Source organism: Lampetra planeri, chromosome 32 (assembly GCF_965212315.1).
Source record: "Lampetra planeri chromosome 32, kcLamPlan1.2.h2, whole genome shotgun sequence".
Classification (NCBI taxonomy): domain Eukaryota; kingdom Metazoa; phylum Chordata; class Hyperoartia; order Petromyzontiformes; family Petromyzontidae; genus Lampetra; species Lampetra planeri.
Window position 1 is genome coordinate 1,609,743 of NC_136138.1, and position 23,656 is coordinate 1,633,398.

General features: G+C 49.1%; 1 protein-coding gene across 1 annotated transcript in view; it reads left to right on the plus strand.

The window, feature by feature from the left end:
* LOC144729276 (protein phosphatase 1H-like) overlaps positions 1-23,656 on the plus strand; it is an 86,788-nt gene that overhangs the window by 57,827 nt on the left and 5,305 nt on the right. The window contains exons 7-10 of the mRNA XM_078609422.1: positions 2,024-2,142; positions 4,314-4,377; positions 16,510-16,617; positions 19,662-19,813. Of these exons, the coding sequence (XP_078465548.1) occupies positions 2,024-2,142; positions 4,314-4,377; positions 16,510-16,617; positions 19,662-19,813 (443 nt within the window). The remainder of the gene's footprint in view (positions 1-2,023; positions 2,143-4,313; positions 4,378-16,509; positions 16,618-19,661; positions 19,814-23,656) is intronic.

Genomic DNA, 23,656 nt, shown 5'->3' on the forward strand with positions numbered 1-23,656 from the left:
GCGAATAGTGTGAGTTTCCATGGATGGCTTCTTGGTTGCAGATAATAGGAGTGTCGATGAGTTGGTATACAGATAAGAGGAATATCACTGATTACTACTGTACATCCAATGTTTGCTTATTCATTATTGCAAACATATTTTTTTATGTAAAATTGGTAAATGTAATGCAACAAAGCAAGGCTTTGAGACAATGTTATAATGCTTTCTCGAAAATACCTTCACATTTTAGCCAGGGCTACACTGTCAACAAGATTTATAATTTAATTTTGCGTTTGCTGATTATACGTTTCGCAAATTGCTCATCTTGCGTTTACAGCGCAGTTCGGTTCAAGTTAACATTCACGTTGTACGGCTCAGCGGATTTCAATGCCGACGCGAACTAAGAATAATTTGGCAGCGCACGGGCACGAGTCTTTTTCTTTTTTTATCTTTCCCGAATGGAATCTCTTAATTTTTGTCAGCGGAGGGAAGCATCGCGATGGCCATCTGTATGACCGTGTGCGCGGTGGCAGTGGTGGTTTCCTCGTCTGCCATCAGGCTCTGTGCTCACGGAGCGACGAGACCGAGCACCGTGAACCCGCATTATAAACCATAACACAGCAAGTTGGCAGCCTCGTGAACACACTAACAAAACTCCCATCGTGTATAAGTTGTCCGCTTTACGTCATTTAAATTGTTTTTCTTTTCTTGTGGAAGGCAGTTTTGAAGGTTAAACCCCCTCCTCGCCTTGTGTGAGATGTGATCCTCTGGGGAAAGTGGATTTGCTGCTAATAATTAATGTTCATGAGCGTGGAATGAGTACACGGGGTCACAAACGTCGCATTTCGCACGCAAGTGGTATTGCTTTTTACCACTACCGCTCGGGGGGGGGGGGAGATTTCTCCTCCCCCCTCTCACCACAAAATCAAAGAATAAAACAATTCTCATGCTCTTGATCTTTATCGGCCACGAGCGAGCGACAGAAAATGGCGTTCCCTTGCCGCAGTTTCAATTTCTACGTAGGAGGAAAAAAAGCCCAGCATTGCCTGGGCATGCAAGTGGTGGTGTCACGTCGGCACGCTGCTACTCGCTTTAGCTCAAGTCGAGGATGGCTGAAGACGAGACAATGTGTTAAAGTTACCCAAGCAGAATCAGTGGCGTCTTCCGAGATTGTCGCTCTCACAGATGTCTCCCGAATGTTTTGGCGGGCTCGTTGTGTGTCACCTCTTGTCCTGCTCCTGTTCACATCTTCCGTCGCAAGGTTAAAGAATTCGGCACGTTTGGTTTTTCGTGCCACTCTTTTCTAGCGGGAGGCTGTGACCGCGACAGAAGGCGCAGGCCTTCGACACCCACAGTAGGCCGTTGTTTTACTGTCGGGGGCGATGTCGCCGTGTGGAATCCAAATTGAGTCATTTGTGTGTACTTTTCTGAATTCCGACCATAACGCTGGCACACAATGACCTCATTGCACACAAAGTGCTTGCCACAAACGAACCACAACACCTTGCTGATCTCGTGAAGGAGCATAAACCATCACGTGAACTCCGGTCATCCTCGCAGCGGCGGCTTTTGGCTAACCAACGAACCAAGGTGGTCACTGCATCGCTTGCTTTCAGATGTGCTTCTGCGGCCATCTGTGGAATGCTCTTCCTTCCGATCTTAGGAAGCCACTGGAGCTATACACTTTTAAATCATCTAGATTAAAAACTAATTTCTTCAGAACCGCTTTTTTGTGTTTAGATTGTTTGTCATTCCCCGGCACCTCCGATGTGAAGGGTTGGCCAAGTACGGGTGCGAACGAAGGTCAACAAACACACACACAGGGGAATTTCATCTTGCGTTGTGAAGTAGACGGTGCGTCGTACTGTACGGTTCGTACACCCGCAGCGGTGAGCGCACCAACCGGGACGAGGCCGCAAGCTGCGAACCTCTACAACGAGCGGCAAACACGGCCCCCCCCCACCCCCCCTTACGCCCCCACCCCCCCTTACGCCCCCACCACCACCCCCCTTAAGCCCCCACCCCCCCATCTCCCCCCCACCAGGCTCACCTGCAGCCGCATCTGCTCGGCGACGAGTTCACCGCGCTGGAGTTCTCGCGGCGCGTGCAGAAGAAGGACGTGGGCAAGCGCATGCTGTACCGGGACCACAGCATGGCCGGCTGGTGGGAAGCACTGCCCCCCCCACCTCGCCCCCCCCACCTCAACCCCCTCCACCACCTCGCCCCCCCCAACACCTCGCCCCCCCCAACACCTCGCCCCCCCCTCGCCCCCCCCCAACACCTCGCCCCCCCCAACACCTCGCCCCCCCCAACACCTCGCCCCCCCCCAACACCTCGCCCCCCCCAACACCTCACCCCACACCTCGCCCCCCACCTCCCCCCCCACCCCCACCACCTCGCCCCCCACCTCAACCCCCACCACCACCTCACCCCCCCCAACACCTCGCCCCCCCTCGCCCCCACCTCGCCCCCACCTCGCCCCCCCCCCTCGCCCCCCACCTCGCCCCCTACCTCGCCCCCCACCTCGCCCCCCACCTCGACCTAGGGGAGGCCCAGGGCCGGTTCAGATAATCGTCACTGGTGTTGGCCATGAGCGGGAATCGAACTCGGGTCTCCAGGTTGGTGGCAAAGCGCGCTAACCGCTACACCACCATTCACACACGCACACACTCGCATTCATCGCCGTCGTGAGTGCCGAGTTGCTCGACGCATGGCGGCGTCAGGGTCGGCACGCTGCACCTGCGAACCCGAGGTCACCGGGTCGATCCGATCTCCCGGCACGGCCGTCGAAACAAATTGGCGAACGTCATCAACCCCCGCCCCCCACCAATGCCCACTCTGTAGTGTCGATGGGTTCACCATGGATGATGCGTGGTGGGGTAAAGTGTGGGTACTACCACCAATTCTGAGATTCCTGGCCAGTGTGGAAGAGTAGGCCAAAATTCCCTCCTGCAGGGGATTTTTTCCTATCTGGTGGAGGCCCTTCTGTAAGCTGTTGCGTATTTGAAATCTGCCGCTTCGGTATCTTGATGTCATGAGCATGAGCCATCCACAAATGCTGTTGCTGTGCACATGAAACGTCTAAGTAGAATGGTGGCTACTACAGCAAATACCACGCATGGACGTAGTGTGGTCTGTATTCTGAAAGGGCAAATCGGTTTCGTACAAATCGGTGTTTGCAGCAGAATTTTCATCAACACTCTCTGACCTTGTCTTTCATTTAACGCAGTATTGCAATACTGTTTTTGCATGCCTGGGTACGGATAAAGAAAATAACATTCAAACATGAAAAAACTGAATGTATGAAGTGTTCACTGGTGAAAGGAGTCATCAGTGTTTCAGCCAGCAGCTCCTCAACGTTGGTATTTCTCCAGTGGCAATTTGCACAAAAATCCCAGATCAGGACAGATGCTTGCTCTCGGCACTCGTCAGCAACGATGTGGATGTTGCCGAATTTCCCAACTCGACGGTCGAAAGTAAAGAATAAGAACAGACCGCGTCACGTCGCAGCTACTGCTCGCCACGGCAGCGCGCCACCACTTTGGCAGCTCTGGGACAACGCTGGCTCTCGCCGCGGAGTGCCGGCAGCACGAGACGAGGCCGCGTGCACACCATTTCTTACTTCTCTTACTCCTCTTCGCTCCCTGCAGAGAATAAGGCCGCAACGAGCCGGACGCTCGTCAGCAGCTGTCTCTGCTTTACCCCAAGATGGGCCCGTGGTCTTTAAACGCGCCATTTGCACGCGGGGAAATAAAAAGGGACGTGGTTTCTTTTCTGGAGAAGATACGTTTTTAAAAATCAATGTAGCATTTGCCAAAGCTGCAGTTTTGTTCTTGTTTATACATATTTACGTATATATAAATAATGCATGGGTTTGTTTTATCCTGAGGGTTTAATCTTATAGGGCTTATGTGGTCAGGTCCATATGGCGTACAGCTGTTTCAATATGAGCAAAACATTATTTTTGTCTATTTGTTTGTGTTTCTCCCTTTTGATGGGACTTTGTAGGATGAACGTTGAGATGTATAAAGGCATGGGGTGACCAATAAGGTCTGAATTGGTCTGTAATAAGGTAGGCACTGAGAAGGGGTTGACAGGTATGCACATGTCTGTGTTTTCGTCCGTGTTTCCGCTGTTTGTAATTCACCACTTTTACCTCTGTTTCTATTTTTCTGAACTCTCTTCACGTTGTCTTGTTTGTATGTTTTCTATGTTTATAATCCACGTAAATAGACAGGAATAGGCGTGACGGCGTCGTAGTAAACACGTCTACTTTACGCAATTATACGTAGTGCGGCGAATGCATCGTTACACGAGCCCTTGTCTTTTCACAGGGCGTACAAAACCATAGACGAGGACGATCTGAAGTTCCCGCTGATCTACGGAGAAGGAAAGAAGGTACCCCATGTGTGAGAGACGGTTTTAACGATTGGGGTCATGGCACGTCTACATGCTTTGAACACGCCAATATGCACAGGGCCCACGATCGTGGTGCTCGGCGTAGACTTGTTTTGTTGCGAGCACGGTGAGTTAAATTCACCTCGGCTGCCCCCTTTCTCGAGAGCGCGCGTTTTCAAACTTGACAATAAACAAGTCGGTGCCTCTTGTAAAATCTCGACGTCCAACCGTGGTCATGAATTGCCTTGATTTTTTTGGATGAGGGTCATCTTTGCAACTGGGCTTTTGTCAGCAGATGCGGTTGCTTCATTGTGCATAGCAGCAGCTCGACTGAAGCCTCTCACTGCTGATGCCCTGCCCACCGATGGCCCTCGTCGCGTACGCTCTCACCTTGCCACGCTCCTCGTTGAGCATCCCTTCGTTGGGCGCGACACCGTTCCTGCCGGCGCCGTGACCTTCCCGAGCCCTTTTTACGTAGTCGCCACCGTAACGTCTCCAAATAATGGTTGTTGTCTAAGCCGTGCCTTTCTCTCCTCCTGTCGGAATAAAAGCACGAGCGGCGTGACACCCAATGTGCCGCAGCGATGCAGTGATGGTCGTGTCCCCCGCAAATGATATGGTGCACACCTAATGGCGGTGGCCTTCGCTAAATTACAGAGCACCTCCTAATTGATGGCGCTGGAGATATCCGCTCTCCAAGTGACGATACCACTCGTGGATCCACTTCCTCCAGAAATTAATGGCCCGTAAGTCCGCCGCCAAAGCCATCGCCAATCGTGAGAGCATCGACTTTCTTCGCCGTGTGGCGTTTTTCGGAATGTTAACGAAATAGAGTCTGGAATATTTGACTCGACTAATGAAAGTAACGCACTAAACCAGAGATTTTTATAGCGCCTTTACCAAGGCGCTACAGCATTTATAACATTTGTACAAAGCGTGATAATTCAAATGAATAATTGGGTTACTGTAAGTGGTGGTGTACTTTTGATGACAGTAAAGCAAGAGGGATTGATGAGGTGGGGTTGGGATAGGCCTGGTCCTAGCTGGGGGGGAGGGGCGACAGAAAGCTGGGGGGGGCTGAAAAGTAATCGGGAAGACAAAGGAGGCGGGCGGGGGGCTGGAGCAAGGAGGGAGAAGGGGGCCCACCGTGATCGGAGTCCCCCGCACCGCCGATGACAACGTTCGCAAAGTCCGCATAGTCCGTGCAGTGCAGCAGCTCACCGCAAGTGTAAATCACGAGAATATGGTGCCTTCATCATCATTCGACCTCCTTTGCCAGTACCAAAATATATTAATAGGGTTTTTCCCCTTTTTTCTGGCAACAAAACTGAAATCTTTTTACAAGGAATCATGTGTGGACCAATCAGTTTCAAGGACAATGCATATATTATCATAGTGTGTTTTTTGTTTGCATTTTGACCATAAGTTTTGTGGTTAACGCAGACATGATTCCTTGTAAAAAGGTTTCAGTTTTGTTGCCAGAAAAAAGGGAGAAAAACCCCTATTATTATTATACGGTGCCTTCGTTTTAACGTCCTTCCAGGTCCTGTGTTGCTCTACGTTGTGTGGTGTGCGAGTGCCTCGGTGTCCTTGGGTGGTGTCCATGCATAGATTATTCTTCATCATTAGCATGTGTGTCTTTTGAACTTATTTTGCACCGTATGTAGCCAACCCTGCTTATCGGAGGTGCCAACCGAGCAAAAATATGCCTCCCTTGGTGAATATACTGCTTGATCAAAGCCTCCCCATTGATTGGTCACGAGGGCTGTTTGACCGTACTTCACCATACAGGTTGGCGTACTGGTCCAGGTTTAACCATGAACGGGGCTCCCCAACTCAGGGAGCCGGGCTCATCGCTCTTGGCCGTCGTACCTGAAAATATCGATGTCCTCACATTAACTGCAATCAGTCCACATTGCCAATAGCTTGGCAAGCTATTAGTAATGTAGAATAATCAATCTCGCACCTAAATTAGCAGCTCACGAAAAGCGTTCTGCTCTCTCACCTTGTTTCACTTGAACTCCTTTTTTTGCTGCCTGACTTCTACCGATTTTGGCGGTGAATCTTTAGAATAGTGAAGCCCAGTAATGGTGCGTGCATGAGGGCGACGTTTAGGGCTTTCGCAAGCGTAACGCGAGGTCGCACCTCGCCGCGTGTGCCAGCATTTGTGCTTGAACGCTTCACGATAATAAGCCCGGGCCATTGCAGGGCTGGACCGAATCAATGTAATGAGCAAGCGCATGGGAGGACAAGGTCGTTTCTCAGCTGCTTCGTCTGGGCAGCTCGGCAATCCTCGCTCGAGGAGCGTGAGGTCCTCGCCCACCGTGACCGTGTCACTCCGTCAGCCACGCACGCTTTTGGCACAAGTTAGCTAAACCAGAGATTATTATTAATTTGTACGGTGCTGTGAAACCCTTTGTTGGGTCTGCTGCTCCCTTATAAAAAATGTAAAATAAATCTAAAAACTAAATATATTTCACTTCCCTTTGATCTCCTGTCAGCTCTTTGCCACATCAGGCGCAGAACAACGTTCCATCCATGAGGGGGCCACTGGTGTACCACTGTACCGTAGTAGTACACATCGTATTGAATGTGTGTCGATGGGTCTGTGTGTGAATCTATAGGTCTCTGTGTGGTGAGTCTGGGTCTCTGTGTGGTGAGTCTGGGTCTCTGTGTGGTGAGTCTTTGCATCTCTGTGATGAGTCTATAGGTCTGTGTGTGAATCTATGGGTCTCTGTGTGGTAAGTGTTTGCGTCTCTGTGATGAGTCTATGGGTCTGTGTGTGAATCTATGGGTCTCTGTGTGGTGAGTCTTTGCGTCTCTGTGTGGTGAGTCTTTGAATCTCTGTGATGAGTCTATGGGTCTGTGTGTGAATCTATGGGTCTCTGTGTGGTGAGTGTTTGCGTCTCTGTGATGAGTCTATGGGTCTGTGTGTGAATCTATGGGTCTCTGTGTGGTGAGTCTTTGCGTCTCTGTGTGGTGAGTCTTTGAATCTCTGTGATGAGTCTATGGGTCTGTGTGTGAATCTATGGGTCTCTGTGTGGTGAGTGTTTGCGTCTCTGTGATGAGTCTATGGGTCTGTGTGTGAATCTATGGGTCTCTGTGTGGTGAGTCTTTGCGTCTCTGTGTGGTGAGTCTTTGAATCTCTGTGATGAGTCTATGGGTCTGTGTGTGAATCTATGGGTCTCTGTGTGGTGAGTGTTTGCGTCTCTGTCATGAGTCTATGGGTCTGTGTGTGAGTCTTTCGATCTCTTTGTGATAAGTCCAATATGGGTCTCTGTGATGAGTCTATGTGTATCTATGTAGTGAGTCTATAGCTGTATGTGATGAGTCTATGAGTCTATGTGTCTCTGTCTAATGAGTCTATGGGTCTATGTGATGAGTCTATGGGTCCATGAGTCTCTGCGTGATGAGTCTTTAGCTCTATGTGATGAGTCTATGTGTCTATGTCTAATGAGTCCATGAGTCTCTGCGTGATGAGTCTATAGCTCTATGTGATGAGTCTATGAGTCTATGTGTCTCTGTCTGATGAGTCCATGAGTCTCTGCGTGATGAGTCTATGGGTCTCTGATTCTGGATACCAGTCGCTGCGAGTGTGAAAGCAAAAACCCGTTTCGCGAGACCCCTCTCGCTCACACGTAGACACTGCTAAACGGACGCAGTTCGACTGCATTAGTCCCCTCAAGTCCCGTCACAAACACGAGCATGGCTCCTGTTTAAACACCACCATTCTCTCCAACACACCGGTGGGCTGGAGTAGTAACTAATAGGCAAGTTTGGTTCACGTGACAAACCTTACTGGCTGCGTCGGGTGGTGGAGGGTTACGACGCATTCATACTTACGCGATCTAACCCAAAAAGCCTCCGTGTGAAACCACCATAAACATTCATGCCGTTCGTCGCTGTAAAAATGTAATGCGCGTGCCATATATAGCGGTAGTGTCGCGGTGAGGGCGCTGCGCTACGAACCCGGACAGGCCGGGTTCGATTCCCGCCTACGGCCAACACAAGTGACGATTTTCAGAACCTGTCCTGGGCTCCTCCCCTAGGTCAACTCGGCCTCAAATGAGTACCTGGTGCGGTGTGTAAACATCGCCACTGGGGAGACAAAGGCAGCCGGGCGTGGTGTTGGCCACCCACCTCCTCGTGCGTCGTGCCGGCCTTCATAGGTGCTACTCGCTAACAGCACTCGTCTTTTTGTCTTGCACAGATAGATTGTATTTGCATAACCGAATGAGCCGATAGTGGCAGGGTGTTTTACAAAGTGCTCTCATCATATTGATGTGTACAGTGCTTTATACATTGACCTGCAGGGCCTGGTTGTCATAGAAACAAGCAAGCTCTATTGACGCGCACGGTGCGTCATGTAATTCACGTGCCGAGCATGTATTATGTACGGCACATGTGTTCACCCTTATCGCACAGTACGGGCACTAGCATACACGACTGTACCGTGTAGTGTGTGTGTGTTATTTTATTACGCGTAGTCATCTAAGGGTTGCACGATGGCATCCTCTGTGGTTATCTGGACATTCTACTCAACCTGGTCCCCCAGGACAAGCACACAAACTTGACCGCATTGAATGTCCTAACGTGACGTAATAATCTTGAACAACAACAATCTTTGCATTTTATATGTGGTGGCGCTTGCTTCAATGCCTCGGCACGACTCGGAGCGCCCTGCGTCATCTCGGTCTCAAACGGTTTGAAGGGCACCCCCAGCGGCAGCTGTCCCCACGTGGCGCAAGGTGACTCAGTCTGCCAGTCTTCTTCTTGTTTCGTATGGATTAATGACAGTCGGATTAAAAAATGTAATTTTAGATTTGCTATCCACTCAATTGTCTGTTCAGAAGCCGAGGGGATCCCATCCATTCCTCCGTTAAATGGAGTGAAGGCAGCAGCAGCAGGCGGAGTGCTTCCGATGTGGGTCGATGGTTTGGGATTCGTGGCCGCACTGCTCGCAGACTGCCAAATCTTTGAAGCGCCGTTCGCGCAACGGGTGGCTGCATCTGCCAATCGGGGGGCAACGATCGCCGACGTGTGATCCCAATTGAGTCATTTGCCGGGGGTCATTGTCCGAATTTGGCAAATGTTGACACCGGCACACAATGACCTTACCGCTCATCATTTCGAATGACGTCAGGGGGATCTCTGATCTTCTTTTTCTACGTCAATGTTTTTATTGCGGCGAGCGCGCAAGCCCCATGCGACGCGGCGTCGATGGTTTCTAGGGAGGGGGACAGAAAGTCCGTGGGGGGGACGGGGGGGGGGGGGGTTACGAACCCGGCAGAGACCCGAGTTCGATTCCCGCTCACGGCCACCAACACCGGTGACGATTACCCGAACCGGTCCTGGGCCTCCTCCCCTAGGTCGGCTCGGCCTCAAGTGAGTACCTCTGGTGCGGCGTGTAAACATCGCCACTGGGGAGACAAAGGTGGCCGGGCGTGGTGCGGGTCACCCCTCCCCCTCGTGCGCCGTGCCGCCCTTTATAGATGCTGCTACTCGCTAACAGCACTTGCCCCAACAGTCTGTTAAGGCTACATGGGGGATCTTTGTCTTGGGGGTTTGGGGTCAGGAAAGGGGAGCAGGGAGGTAGTACCCAGCATTCTAGGGGGATACCAGGTGTAGGGGTTCGGGGGAAGGGGGGGAGGTGGAAAAGGGACACGCTATGAATCAAATCACATACATGATGCGGCTTCATGTGCTGTGGTGGCAACCTCTCCGCTATTCTGGGTCCATCTTATCACAACTGACGAAAGTAAAATGTGGATGGGGGATGGGTGGGGGATGGGTGAGGGGCATGGGGGTGTGGGGGGGTCTCCCCCCCGACGTCAGGGGATTCTTTAACGTCCACTGAAAAGGAAGCGGAGGGCGAGTTTTTCCGTTAACACACATCAAGCAGTATTAACCAGGACGGCCTTCCGGATTAGAGCCGCGACCCGCTGCAACGTGCGGCCACTGCGCTACGGGCGAGCCGTGTCGCCAACATGGTGGACTTTAACGGACGACCGAGCGACATTCGCTTCATAGGCCTGACTCCTGCTGACCAGAGCCAGAATGTTCAAACCGGTCCAGAGTTTGCTCGCTTCAACAAATTCTGCTCGAAGTTGGTGTCCAACATTTGGCCGCTGGTGCTTTGAAGCTTCCTCAGGAATGAATTCAGCACTTGGAGTGAAACATTGAACGCCGTGCCGAAGAGCACACGGTCTTTCTTACGTATGGCGTTTGAAAGCCAACCGATAGAACATTATAAATCAGACTCAGAAGCGTTATTTATCCTGGAATAATCCGATGAGCTATGAAGCTCTTTTTTCACAGATGTCCAGTCGGGGCAGTTCAGGAAGTTACTTCAACAAACAACACAAAAAACGATAGGCGTGCAAAGTATATGATGGGTAAGAAAATCACTAAAAATAAATGCGTAAAATAGATAAAGTATACAAGTTCAAATTGCATAAGTAGGCAAATTCCCATGCTGGGGCAAGGCAACAAAATAACAGCAAGACCAGTCCCAGACCACATCAAGACAACACATTGCACATTCAAATGTAACTATAGATACATGGGTAAGGATTAAAGTTACAAATCTGTTGGGTTTGGTAATCCATGCGCTGGCATCAGGAGCTGTCCGATGTGTCGCTGTGTGCCTCCCGTGTAAGTGCCCAGTTTAATGGGTGGGCAGTGGTCGGTTACCTGATGAACAGATCACCCTTGGGCCTCATTCGCAGCCGGGCGATTCTTTAATTTCCCATTTGCGAAGGACCGTTGGCTGCACCTGCTGTGCGTTGTTGGAACCCAATGAAGTGCCTCCCATTGCCTTCTACGTCGGCTGAGGCCAACTCATGCATGCTTCTGGAATCCTCAATTATCGCCCCCACCATTTAGCGACATAAGCGGCCACCCAGAGCGCGTGGCACAACACAAAAAGACATTGGACGGCTGTACAACACGAGCACGAAAACATGCGCGGTAGCATTGAAGAACGTTACCCAAAGGTCACTGATCGCTGCAATTCTGAATACCCTGTCATGTGATCGTCATGTGATCGTCATGTTCTTCGCATAGTAATGCCATAGAGAGGTCGTTTGTCTATAACTCTCCAGTATCTTTCCATGAGTTCCACATTTCTGTGTTATTTTCCAAAGGTAAACAAAAATATTGTGTTTTTATGCTTTGGCTGTGTAGGGTTTCCCGTGGTGTCATTTGGTCCAACATGAAAGAAACCGGAATATTGGAGCTTCGTGCAACACCAACAGACACAATAACAACAATAACCGATGATAATGAATTTACCTCTGCGCTACGCACATCAAATGCTCCAGGGACAATGCCTTTAAAAAGTGTCAATTCCACATCCACCGCACAAGCAGGCTGGCTAGCTATAGTAGCGCTCTGCTATTGAATGCGCGGTCTGTTTACAAGGAGAAGCCTCCGCTGCGTTTCCCCGGGAACATTGCTCATCGACTGCAGGTGGTTAATTTGGCCCTGACTCTCACGCGCCAGCACAAAGGGCAGCCGCGGCGAAGAGTGTTCGTAGCGAGTGGGTGGGACGTAGCGGCCCAACGTTCCCCGTGACGCACGCAGCAGCAGCAGTAGCAGCAGCAGTAGCAGCAGTAGCAGCAGTAGCAGCAGCAGCCGCAGCAGCAGCAGCCGCGCTTCAGAGGCTTGCAGCCGGCGTGGGGCCTGGCTGAAGGTGGGGACCCTCGGGGGTTGGAGCTGACAGCCCCAGGAATCGCCTGTACGGTGTGGCGCACACGTAGGCAGGCACCGCACCAGCGTGGGGTGGATTTTAACGTAAAGGCGCAGCCCTGCAATGTCGCGCTAGGGCCACTGCTTCACGGAAGGGCCCTCCCCGAGAGGGTTCTCTAAGGGAGCGCCTCTGGAGAAGTTTGTCCTGCTCTTCCACGCTGGCTGAGACATCGTAGAAGAAACTCAAACCAAACAATGTTTTCATTTTACTAGGCAAGGCCCACTGATCGATACAGCTGTTTTGCAGAAGCGACCTGGCCACAAATGATAGCTCAACGAAGTGGCTTATCACGTGGAAATTTACATGAGCCAAATACTCTACACGGGTGTTTATAAATGTGGAGGGGAAATACGTTAATTGTTGTCACATTGGTGCAGGGTTTCTTTCCTTAGTGGAGGATTGGTAATGTTTACCTGGAAAAAGAAATGACAGCCCGAGATGAGACAATGTCAAGGCAGAATGTTAGATTGGACAGATATGCGACAAAAATGCTCTACACATTATAAAACGTCAGAAGTATGTGTTAGAAGCATTAATTGTTAAACTGTTATAAATAACTGTTGACAATTTTCACAAAATGGAAGATGAAAACGCGTATTGTTGAAACTTCCCAAACCTGGCAAGATTAAAGAGATTTATTTTTTTCTCATCGAACTTTTGTTGCCCGTATAATGTTTGAAACTATTCCAAAAATGTCTCCTCGACTCAGTGGGTGAGTTGAAGCCCTGTCTCCTGACCCAATTCTGCCCACGACTCAGCAATTTGCACGTGCACAGTGCAGGATATCGAGTATCTGTGCAGTCACCCTTCAGCATTGAAAAGACAAAGAGGGCCTTCAGCAAAGAAACACGGCCCGATAACTCACCCCCGCCCCCCCTGACTCACACAGCATGCACATACCACTGTGAACGCCACCTACCGCTGTTCCTTATGCAAACACGCTCATCATCATCAATGCCTCGTGTGCCTAATGGCCTCGCTGCATTGCTGCTGTCCGCAATTTGTTTAGCAGCATCAGTTAATGGCTTTGCAGGCAAGGGAACATTTCCTAATTTAAACGAAGCAGCAGCTCCTTGCAAGGCTGTGCACCGTTATTGGGATGCACATGGGCTGCCTGCGTATGTGTGTGTAGGGAGCAGTCATGCAACGGTTAGCACGCTGCGCTACGAACCCGGCGACGATTATCTGAATTGGTTCTGGGCCTCTCCTAGGTCGACTCAGCCTCATGAGTACCTGATACGATGTGTGAACATCGCCACTGGGAAGACAAAGACGGCCGGGCGTGGTGCTGGCCACCCATCCCCTTGTGGTGCAACTCCCTAACAGCACTTGCCCCAACAGTCTGTTAAGGCTATACAGGGGAATCGTTGTCTTTGTCACACCCTCCAAAGTTACAATTTCCAAAAAGCTATTTGCTAACACTCGGTGTGCCACCATGGTCGGACTAACGTCACGCAACGTTCAACTCCATTGACCCCGCGGTGAAACTCCCTCTTCCCATGACAGGGGCCAGTATGTCCTCGACAGGACAACTCGCTGTTGACTTCTCACAGGGTGGTTCTAGTTTTATCATCCTAGGCTGGAGGATGGACTAATTCTATACCTGGTTGGTATTTGCGTCATTTCAAAGTTTGAGTGGGGCACTGCTCCAGTGCTACAGAGCCAGGTTATAACAATGTTTGTACAGTATAAATTAAACTGAAGATGTGGCCAGGTAGATGAGTGCGCTCATGCTCGTGCTAGGGCACGGAATTGGCGCCACTGAGATGATATGCTTGAATTTAACTTGACGGCCTCCGCCCAGTTGCTAATGGTTGAAAAAAAAAACATAATATAAATTTCGGTTTTTTCCCACACTTAATTTGACACATTCCACAATTGAAAGATTATTCATGTTTGCGGTTTAATTCCCGTCTTATGAATACGACGAATGCTGTTTGCTGGAAATATGGAAATGTGTTCTACCTCCTGTGGATGAGAAGCCGATTGAAGTGACTTCAGAAGTCTTTTCTGTGATGTCATCTTACCGAGGTCATTTTCGTGACACAAGGTGATGCGCAGCTCGCTGGGAGAGCCCTGCATGGGAATATATATTATTCCGATGACTTGCCACTGCTGGCACGGTTGTGACCACAGCGCTCCCCTGTTATTTGCAAGGGATACGTTCCGGAGATGCTCGTGAATTGCAAGTTTTGTGGAGAATGATACGTTGGCCTTTTTAATTCATTACCTTAAATAAATACATAAATAATCTATTAAATACATGGACATTGTCAACACACAACACAACATTTGTTATAATCAACAAAATAAATAGAAAGAAATAAAGTATAAAATCACAGTTTTTAAATTAACTCACCTTAAATTATGACTTATCGCTTTATTGAATCAGTTTCTCGAATCAAATTGTTTCTCTCTCTCGATGAAGTCGTGTAGAGTTCCAGATGCGATTCGTGGATAGCCAAATTCGCGGATATCAAGTTCGTGAATAACGAGGGAATACTGTGGAGTAGTTGTGAGAAAATTGCACTTTTACAATTTTGTGTATTTGCTTATAATTTGGCGTTTCACAGCTTTGAGGAGCTTATTCTGCAGATAAACACAGAATGTATCTCTTACTCACCTAGTCAGCTCTACAGTGATTGCTGGTAGTGGTGGTAAGATAGAGCCTTGAAAGAGCTCAGATGAAAGCCTGCCATTATGTTTCCTTGTCCCTCCAAAATGTGGTGTGTTTCTCCGATGTTGCGGAGTTTTGAGAAGGAAATTGCGTCTCTATTTATTTAGGTGGAGGCATCTTTAGTGGTGAAAAATGTGAGCTGTGCGTGTGTTTGTAAAATGTGGTTAGGCTTATTAGGAGCCCGCACCTCCGATTAGCGCGGTTGGCTACGTACGGTGGAAAGAAGTTCTATATACATACGAGTCAACATTTTAATCTTTTGTGCCTGGGCTCAATACTTCGGATAAGTGCTATGAGGCCAATTGTGCTACATGACATCTGGCCAGAAATGGAAGAATAGCCCAGAAATGTCCTCTATTGAGTGGCTCTCTGGAGCTCCATCTAGCGCAGGCCCCTTTTTGCCGGTCCCAACGGTGACGACAATTGGAAACGCTAAATGCACCGCGCAGGAAAAAAGGGGTTCGCATCTCCTGGCTGTAATTTCACCACATGTCACAGTGCCCCCTACATTACCCTGCCAGGCAAATTACTAATAATTACCACTTCACGTGTCATGCAGGGGCCGAACGGTGGAGGAAATATTTGTATCTCGGGAGAGCAATGTCAGCGATTGGCTTAAAAAAAAATGTGTTTACAAGATGCTTATTAAGCGTGTATTATGCTCAGTTTGTTCGTACTATTACTCAGCAGGTGACGCGTGGTGCAGATGTATAAAAAAAAAAACATGAAGGTAAAACGATACGAATGCTGGAATTAAATGTAAATGGATGTAAGCTGAAAATTGTGCAAAAGAAGCTTGGAGAGATGCGGGCTTGAAATGTACATGAAGAGACAGAGGGGGAAGGACACGTGGATTAGAGAGCGCACGCTGCATTAAACAATTCACACTGTTAGGAAAAGCGAGTGGCTCAGGCAGGACCTCCCCTCAATGGACCGATTCTCAAGCATAGAGATGGAGTGGCAGCCAAGGACTGGAACGCGTCTGAGAAAACACGTCCATCGCGGAGATGGAGTGATGAAATCGGCTCATGTGCGGGTGCTGGATGAATAGCTTCATGGTGGGATTACAGGAGATGGTGGCGGCATGGGGAGGCCTTCATCCAGCAGTGGATAGAACATGGCTGATTGAACATGGCACCACGGTGCCGAGATGTTAACTACCTCGCCAAGTATACAGGAGGTCTTGGATATGATCCCGACCCTGACACCTGTATTTTTGGAGTTTGCATATCTCCCTCTCTGTGTGGTCATGTGGATTTTCTCCGGGTCTTCCAGTTATACCTCTAAATTTCGAATGAACGTGCATTTACAGTATTTAGCTGCGATAAATTTCCACGTGATAAGCCACTTCGTTGAGCTGTCATTTGTGGCGAGGCCACTTCTAAAAAAAAAAGCTCTAAATCTCAGTGCGCCTTACCTGGTCAAATAAAAAATAGTAAAAAAAATAGTTTAATAGTTATTGCATTTTTGTGCCACTGATTAAATAAGTGTATAAGTGTCTACGTTTCATTAGTGGTATACTTAATGCAGATCTTTCCTGTTGTCATTGACGTGAATTGTGCTCCTACCGACACTTGGGCTGCTTGTCGATGTGCGGCGGCAGGGATAACGTCTATCTCAGCCGCCCGGCTTTCGTGCGGTGCCCGGGTGTGCGCACAGGAACACGGGCACTGCCCCCCCCTGAGCGGTTGTGTTGCCCACGCAGGCGCGGGTGCTGGCCACCATCGGCGTCACCCGGGGCCTGGGCGACCACGACCTCCGAGTGTACGACTCCAACCAGCACATCAAGCCCTTCCTGTCCTGCAGCCCAGAGGTTTGCGCGATGACCGCCCACAGCCCTCGCCCCACACCGTGCTCACCCACCGAGGGCCGCGTCTTCCGCAGTGAACCTTCACGGGTTGACTGATGATCCAGAACGGCCCCCATTCACTCCGCTCGCTCGTTGGCTCGGTCTGTCAGTAGTCGGCTCTTCATCGCTCGAATATCGCTCCTGCCATAGTTGCTTTTCCCGCGAACTTCAATCGTCGGTTCCTCCACACCGACAGTTTCGTCCCAACCACACTGCGCTCAACCACAAGCACGATCACACCCCAGGTCACAACAGCATACTCTACTATTTTACCTACTATTTAACTACATTTATTTGACCAGTTAAGGCCCACTGAGCTATGTAGCTCTTTTTCAAAAGCAACTTGGCTACAAATGATTGCTCAACGAAGTGACATCACGCGGAAATTTAAAGCAGCCAAATACTCTAAGCGCATGTTGATTCTAAATGTGGTAGGAAAAGCATGAGAACCCAAAGAAAAATGCACGCAACCACGGAGAGAACATGCAAACTTAAAATATACAGACGTCCGGGTCGGGATGGAACCCACGACCTTCTGTATACCAGGCGAGGTAGTTAACATCTCGCCACCGTCGCGCCCCACCAACTCTTTCCGCTCGCCCACCAACTCATTCCCCCACTCGCTCGATCACTGGACTGCAGGTCACAGCACGTCGCTTTCTGCTTCTACCCTCGCACTGCTTGTCTTTGTAATTCCCTCCCAACGGCTCATTTATCAAGTGCGTATCACCTTGTGTTCATATTTATAAGACACCCAGAAGTGATGTTTGTTGCTGGGCACTTGGCATTTTGGGCCTTTGGCCCTGTGCTCAGCAAACGCGATTTACATATATATGCTTAATGTTAAGGAAAAACAATTCCTTGATTAAAACCACTTCTTAGGTTGACAATATATGCATTGAATCTTGTGTGCGTGCAATACTTGTTTATGAATCACGTGCTGTGTGTTAATGCCGCTATACAGCAGAGTATGTTGATTGATACCACAATGTATTGTATGTCAATCGATTCTTGGCTCTCAATCATTACAAGTCATCACATGTTGGATCACTTCTTCCCTACTTAATGATCCGTAGCCTCGTGTCGCCCAGTACGTACGCCACCGTCTCTGAGCTCACAGGATCTCCCGTGCAGCTGGTGCCCCCTATCAGAGCACGTGGCTGAAAACTGTCGAAGTTGGGGGGTTAAAACATCTCCGGAGGTCACCTGAAATATCAGCCGCTCAAGAAGAGACGGGTTAATAGTCTCACCCCGATCACCAATAACGACTGCACAGATGATGAGGGTTTTTTTTCTTCGCCCATTTAATTTCCCGTACCTCGGGATTTAAAAGCCTTTTGTTGTAAGACAGCATGAGAGCAACGTGACCACAGCATTGTCTCGCGGCGTTGTGAGAGAGATGCGTGTTATTATAATCAACATCATCCTCTGAAATTGTTCCTTTGCGAAACGGTTGCTGTGCTACCAGTAGCCGAGGCCACAGTGGATGTCGTCTTCACAGTGTGCGGTGACTCCCGCGGCACAACGGAGACTTCACACACACGCGGACACGACACTTAGCAGCACGTGACAGCAGCGGTTGCTGTTGAGAATAGGAAGCTGTACCACGCTGCACAGCGTACGCGGGTGTGGAGTTAACGTCGGGTTGATTTCGTAGCACAATATTTGGCATTTAGCAGACTTAAATGATTGCATATATTTACAAAATAGTCATAATAGCAAAGCTTATCCGGCCTCTTGTTCTGCTGCGCAATTTTCCTCGCGCGTTAATTAATCCTGGGAATGCCCATGAGAAGCGTACAACGTTTATGTGAATGCGTATCAATAAACTTGCAAACGAGCATTACGCTGACTGACTGACTGGCAAAACCACACGCAGCTGAGATAACTTCCACGGAAATCAACAGCTTGTAGTTTATAACGTTGAAGGTTCTGAACCTCAGATACTTCACATCATCAGCAACCCACGCTTTCCGCTACGAGTGAGAGACTCGCAATTGTTATGTGTGTCAGTGGACAGCTTTTCAGCTTCAGTTTTTGAAATCTGTATTTGTCCCCTTATTAACCCTCGCTCTGCGACACGTTTCTAGACTCCTCTGGTTATCGCTCTCTGTGCCTTTCTGTGGGTTGTTTTCGTATGTTGAAAACACATCAGAGAGTCAAACAACACAACCGCGAAAACCTCGTTAAGGTAGTAGCATTGTTACCCTTGCCGCTGTGTAATTCTCTGCAGGCATAGTGTGCCTGGGTGTGCGTGTGTGTCTGTGTGTGCGTGGTGTGCCTGTGTGCCTGTGTGTGCGTGTGTGCGCGTGTGTGTCTGGCGAGCGGTAGTGTCGCAGTTAGCGCGCTGCGCTACGAACCCGGCGACCCGAATTAGATTCCCGCTCACGGCCAACACCGGTGACTATTATCTGAACTGGTCGTGGACCTCCGACTCGGTCGACTCAGCTTCAAATGAGTACCTGGTGCGGTGTGTCAAACATCGCCACTAGGGGGACAAAGGCGGCCAGGTGTGGTGCTGGCCACCCACCCCCTAGTGTGCCGTGTCGTCCTTCATCGGAGCTACTTGCTAACAGCACTTGCCTCAACAGTCTGTTAAGGCACATAGTCATTGGTTTTTTCGGTAAAGTCACGTATGTAGAAATTTAATTAAAATAAATCACGACCTTTCGAACGCAACACAAGCACTCATCATCAGGTGGAAATGGGGTGAAACATATAGCGAGGGAACACACAGGGGGACACCACGTACATGGCACATAGAGAACGGCAAACTGCACATAAGCAAATGCAACAAGAAGATGGGAGACGAGAAACTCAACAGACATTCGAAACATCACGTGATGCAAAGCAGTCGGCCAACAACACAGTTAGACACTAACCTGGTTGACCACGTATTTCAAAAGACTGCTAAATCTTTCGTGTTAAATCCTAGATTAGTCTGTTAAGGCTGCACGGGGGAATCTTCGTCTTTGTTTTGCGTGTGTGTGTGTGCGCGTACGCGCCAGGTCTGCGTTTACGAGATGTCTCAGCGCAGCCACACGCCCAACGACGTGTTGGTCATGGCCACTGACGGCCTCTGGGACGTCCTGTCCAACGAGACTGTGAGCGACGCGGTGCTGGGCTTCCTGGCAAACTGCGACCCCGCCGACGCCAACAGGTAACCCTGGCGCAAGCCTGCAGGGGGTGCGGTCTGTACCCAAACATCTACCCACTGAGCCGGGGCCGCTAGGAGATGTTAACTAACCTCGCCTGGTATGAAGGAGGTAGTGGGTTCGATCCCGACCTTGACGCCTGCTGCTGTATATTTGGAGTTTGCATTTCTCTCTCCGCGTGATCGCGTGGATTTTTCTCCGGGTGCGCCGGTTTTTCCCTCCACACTTAGAATCAACATCGTGCGTTTAGAGCATAAATTTCCAGGCAATATACCACGAAGTTGAGCGATCATTTTGTGACCAGGTCGCTTCTGAAAAAGAGCTACGTAGCTCAGTGGGCCTTACCTGCTAAAATATAAAAAAATGTTTCGTTTGAGTATGCAACAGGGGAAACTACATTTGCTTTGTTCACTAAGTCGCCACTGACTGGAGCCTGTGACGTATGGTCAAACGGCGACGTATGGTCAAACGGCCCCTCTCCCCATCCACAATGGCCAATCATTACAGGTGCTAAAAATGTATTTTACAAATACCTGGGCTGACACCGTCGACTTTTTTTCTTTGGAGGCGTTATTTTACTTCTTCTGGAAACCTCTACTACTGGTATCGGAGATAACCACTTTGCTGAGGAACGATTCCAGAGGAGGATGATGATGATGACGATGATGACATACCACTGTTGATGCCTCCCCATTTTGATCTCTCTCACCACGTGACGAGACAACGCTGTGGTTGCGTTGCCTCCATGCCGTTTTCAACCAAAGGCTTTTGCATTTAACTGCCAAGCTTTGTCATCCCGAGGTACAGGGAAATTAAGCAGACAAAAACCAAACCTTATAATTTGTGCAGTCGCTATTGGTGATCGGGCATCGGATCCATTGTTGTATCTACAGAATTTGATATTTCAGTTTTCATTTTCAGTTTCATTTATTTGGTAGAGCCCTGTGAGCATTTGGCTCTTGAATCGGGTGCAACCGCAACAAACAAAAGACAAAAACATGAACAAGAAAACATCTTAAAGTGACTATGTGACACAACCACAAAAAGTCAAGGTGCAGCCCTGCAATTGCTTGCACATGCCACTGTTGACACAGAGGAGATCAAACCAGCCACAAAGACATTCCAAAACCAGTGCACTAACCAATCCACACACAGCAGCATCCCATATATAGCATGCTCAACTAACTATATAAGTACCTTCTGTCGGAAAAAATTCGAGGACTGAAAATGAAAGACCCTGGATAAGCCAATGCATGAGGCCGATTCTCAGCCATGGCAAATATCATGGGAAAGTGATATGATGACATTGTTCTTAATAGCTTAGTGGGTGATATACTTTTTTAGCGGTGCCGAGTGATCTATTTTACCCGCGTTGATGAGCATCTTGACGAAGTCTGGTCAACCAGCCTCACAACTCCGAAGAGCCGTTTGTCCAGTCGTGGATTGACAAATGGCTGTGCGTTATTCGTTATTATGGTTGTGCATCATACCGCTGCTGAAGTGATGGGTGGGCTGAGTTGATCCCTTGGCGGGAGGTTGATCCCTGCCGGGCGTGTCATCGGGTATGTGTTGAAGTCTTTACCAATTGGCATTGAGAACCGAAGCCTGCAAGGCTTGAAGTTAAAGAAGCCAAACCTTATGGAGGTCTCATAAGAAGCACGTGGCCACTTGATGAAGCAACCTTCTCGTTTCAATCACGAACCCTCGCCAAGCAGCGCCCCATTTGGTGACGTACAAGTCCATCGTATTGATATTCACACAGAATGCCAGATTGTGTGCCGTCCCTTGCCTCGGGAGCTGCTTGTGTAGCCGCTATGGGCTTAGTGTAATGAATCCCACGTGTAATTGTGAATGGAGATAATGATGACCGTGGATTGGACCCATCGACTCACGTGACTGCACAGTAGGCCACGCCCACCAGTGGGGTAATGACTTCAGGGTAGAGGCGGCTCCTATTCAGATTCGGGTGGACGCTGTACAGGGATTTAGCAGTGAGTTGTTGTGTAGCGTTGGGGTCGATTGGTGTAATAATTACAGATGCATGAATGCTCCTCAGAAGAACACTCTGAAATAAAGAGTGGCCGTTCCACAACCTTCTGGTGTCCCTCGGTGGTAGAATCACTCGATCCTGAAGAGGAGGGCAGAACACAACGCAGAGTATCCACTCGTTGCCTTCGAACTCGTCTATTATTGTTGTTGTCTTTATTAGCCGGCCTGTCCCATCGTTACGATCACGGGAGGAGAGGGATAGGGTGAGCCGGTTACACGAGCTTTTGGGTACATTTCTGTCAGGACGAGTTTTTAGCAATTTCATATTCGCAGGCCGTCTGGCAGCCCCCCCCCCTACACTGTTGACGGATTTGTAAGCGCGCCTTTTAAGTCGTGAAATGGCAATCACTTATCCCAGTTGGAAATAAGTTGTGCGGAAATGGAAATGTCCTTCGTAACTTGGCTGTGCTGTGGAAACAAACAATAATGGTGCGCATTTTTTTCAGCAGATTTTGGGTGTTGTATAAATAAATCCATAAATAGGGAAATTTCCCTCTCGTCATCAAATGGCCACTTGCTTCTGATGAGACCTTGAGAGGGTTTGGCTTGTTAAACTTGAACAAGGATTCCGTTCTAACTACCAATATGTAAACACGTAAACACTTAAAACATACCCGGCGATAGACCAGCAGTGTGTACCTCATCGTTCGATCCACACTGGGCAGCCCAAAAATGTGTTTGGCACCAACCAAGCCAAGCCTGGTTACTTACTCGGCTGCTTTTTTCTATCTCTTAGTGAGGTTAATATCACAGGTTTTGTTGAGTCCCATAACAATAAAATATAAATGTTGTACATTAAAAATACAGTCAAACCCGCGCTGTGCGTGGAGTTTTGGATTCGCGAGTTTCACATTTTCGTGAGTTACTAAATGCGTATTCATTCCCTATTCGCGACACTCCGGTATTCGCGAGCGTGCGTAGTGCCAGGCCACCCACACTGGGGAGATGCACGCAGAATGTTACAACATTTGAAGCTGTCTGCGAAGATTAGGGACGTCGCCTCAGCTGCCCGCTTAGTCCTCAAGCCTGGCAGTAATCCCGCTCCGTACTCGCTATTGTGCATTTTCGCTTCATGCGTACTACTTACAGCCGACTCGTTTATACATTTTGGTATAAACGAGTCGACTGACGCGAATGCAATCGGGCAAAGTGATTGCGGCCAGCGCTCCCCCAGAGTGCTAGAATGATAACGACTGTGCGGCGTTGTAATCATCAAACACCCTGCATCTCCTGAGGCGTCATCCTCCTGAATTCCTCACCACCACCACCTCCATCGTCGTCAAATCGGCATCATCCTCAAAGATACATTTATTAGAGTGTTATTTTTTTATGATAGTCATTGTTATTAAACGTTCCCTTGCACCAGGAACGTCACCCCACTTTTCCCTGCGGAACAAGGTTCCTGCGTTTTCAAGAATGTAACCCTCGTGGATAGATAGGGTTTGCTGTATCCTATTAAGAAAGCATGTCTATCTCTTTATATATATACAAAACGGTGATAGCCTAGTGACCTACAATTATCTGCATGTGTAATAACTAATTTGTCTCGGATGGTATTTTCTACGCTGGGTCGCCGTAGGTTAGCCTTGGCCAATGCGTCTCCAAGGTGCGCTGCGTCTCGTTTGTAATGAGGTGACCCCTGTGATCATCACCGTGAGGGAATCGTGATGAGACATTGCTGCTGAACTGCCCGTTCTGGAAAATAATTAGACATTTTATTTATTGAAGCATGGAGTTGTCCGATTATTACCTCGCTACGAACTAGTGACCTCGGCACACAGGCATATGGACGAAAAGAA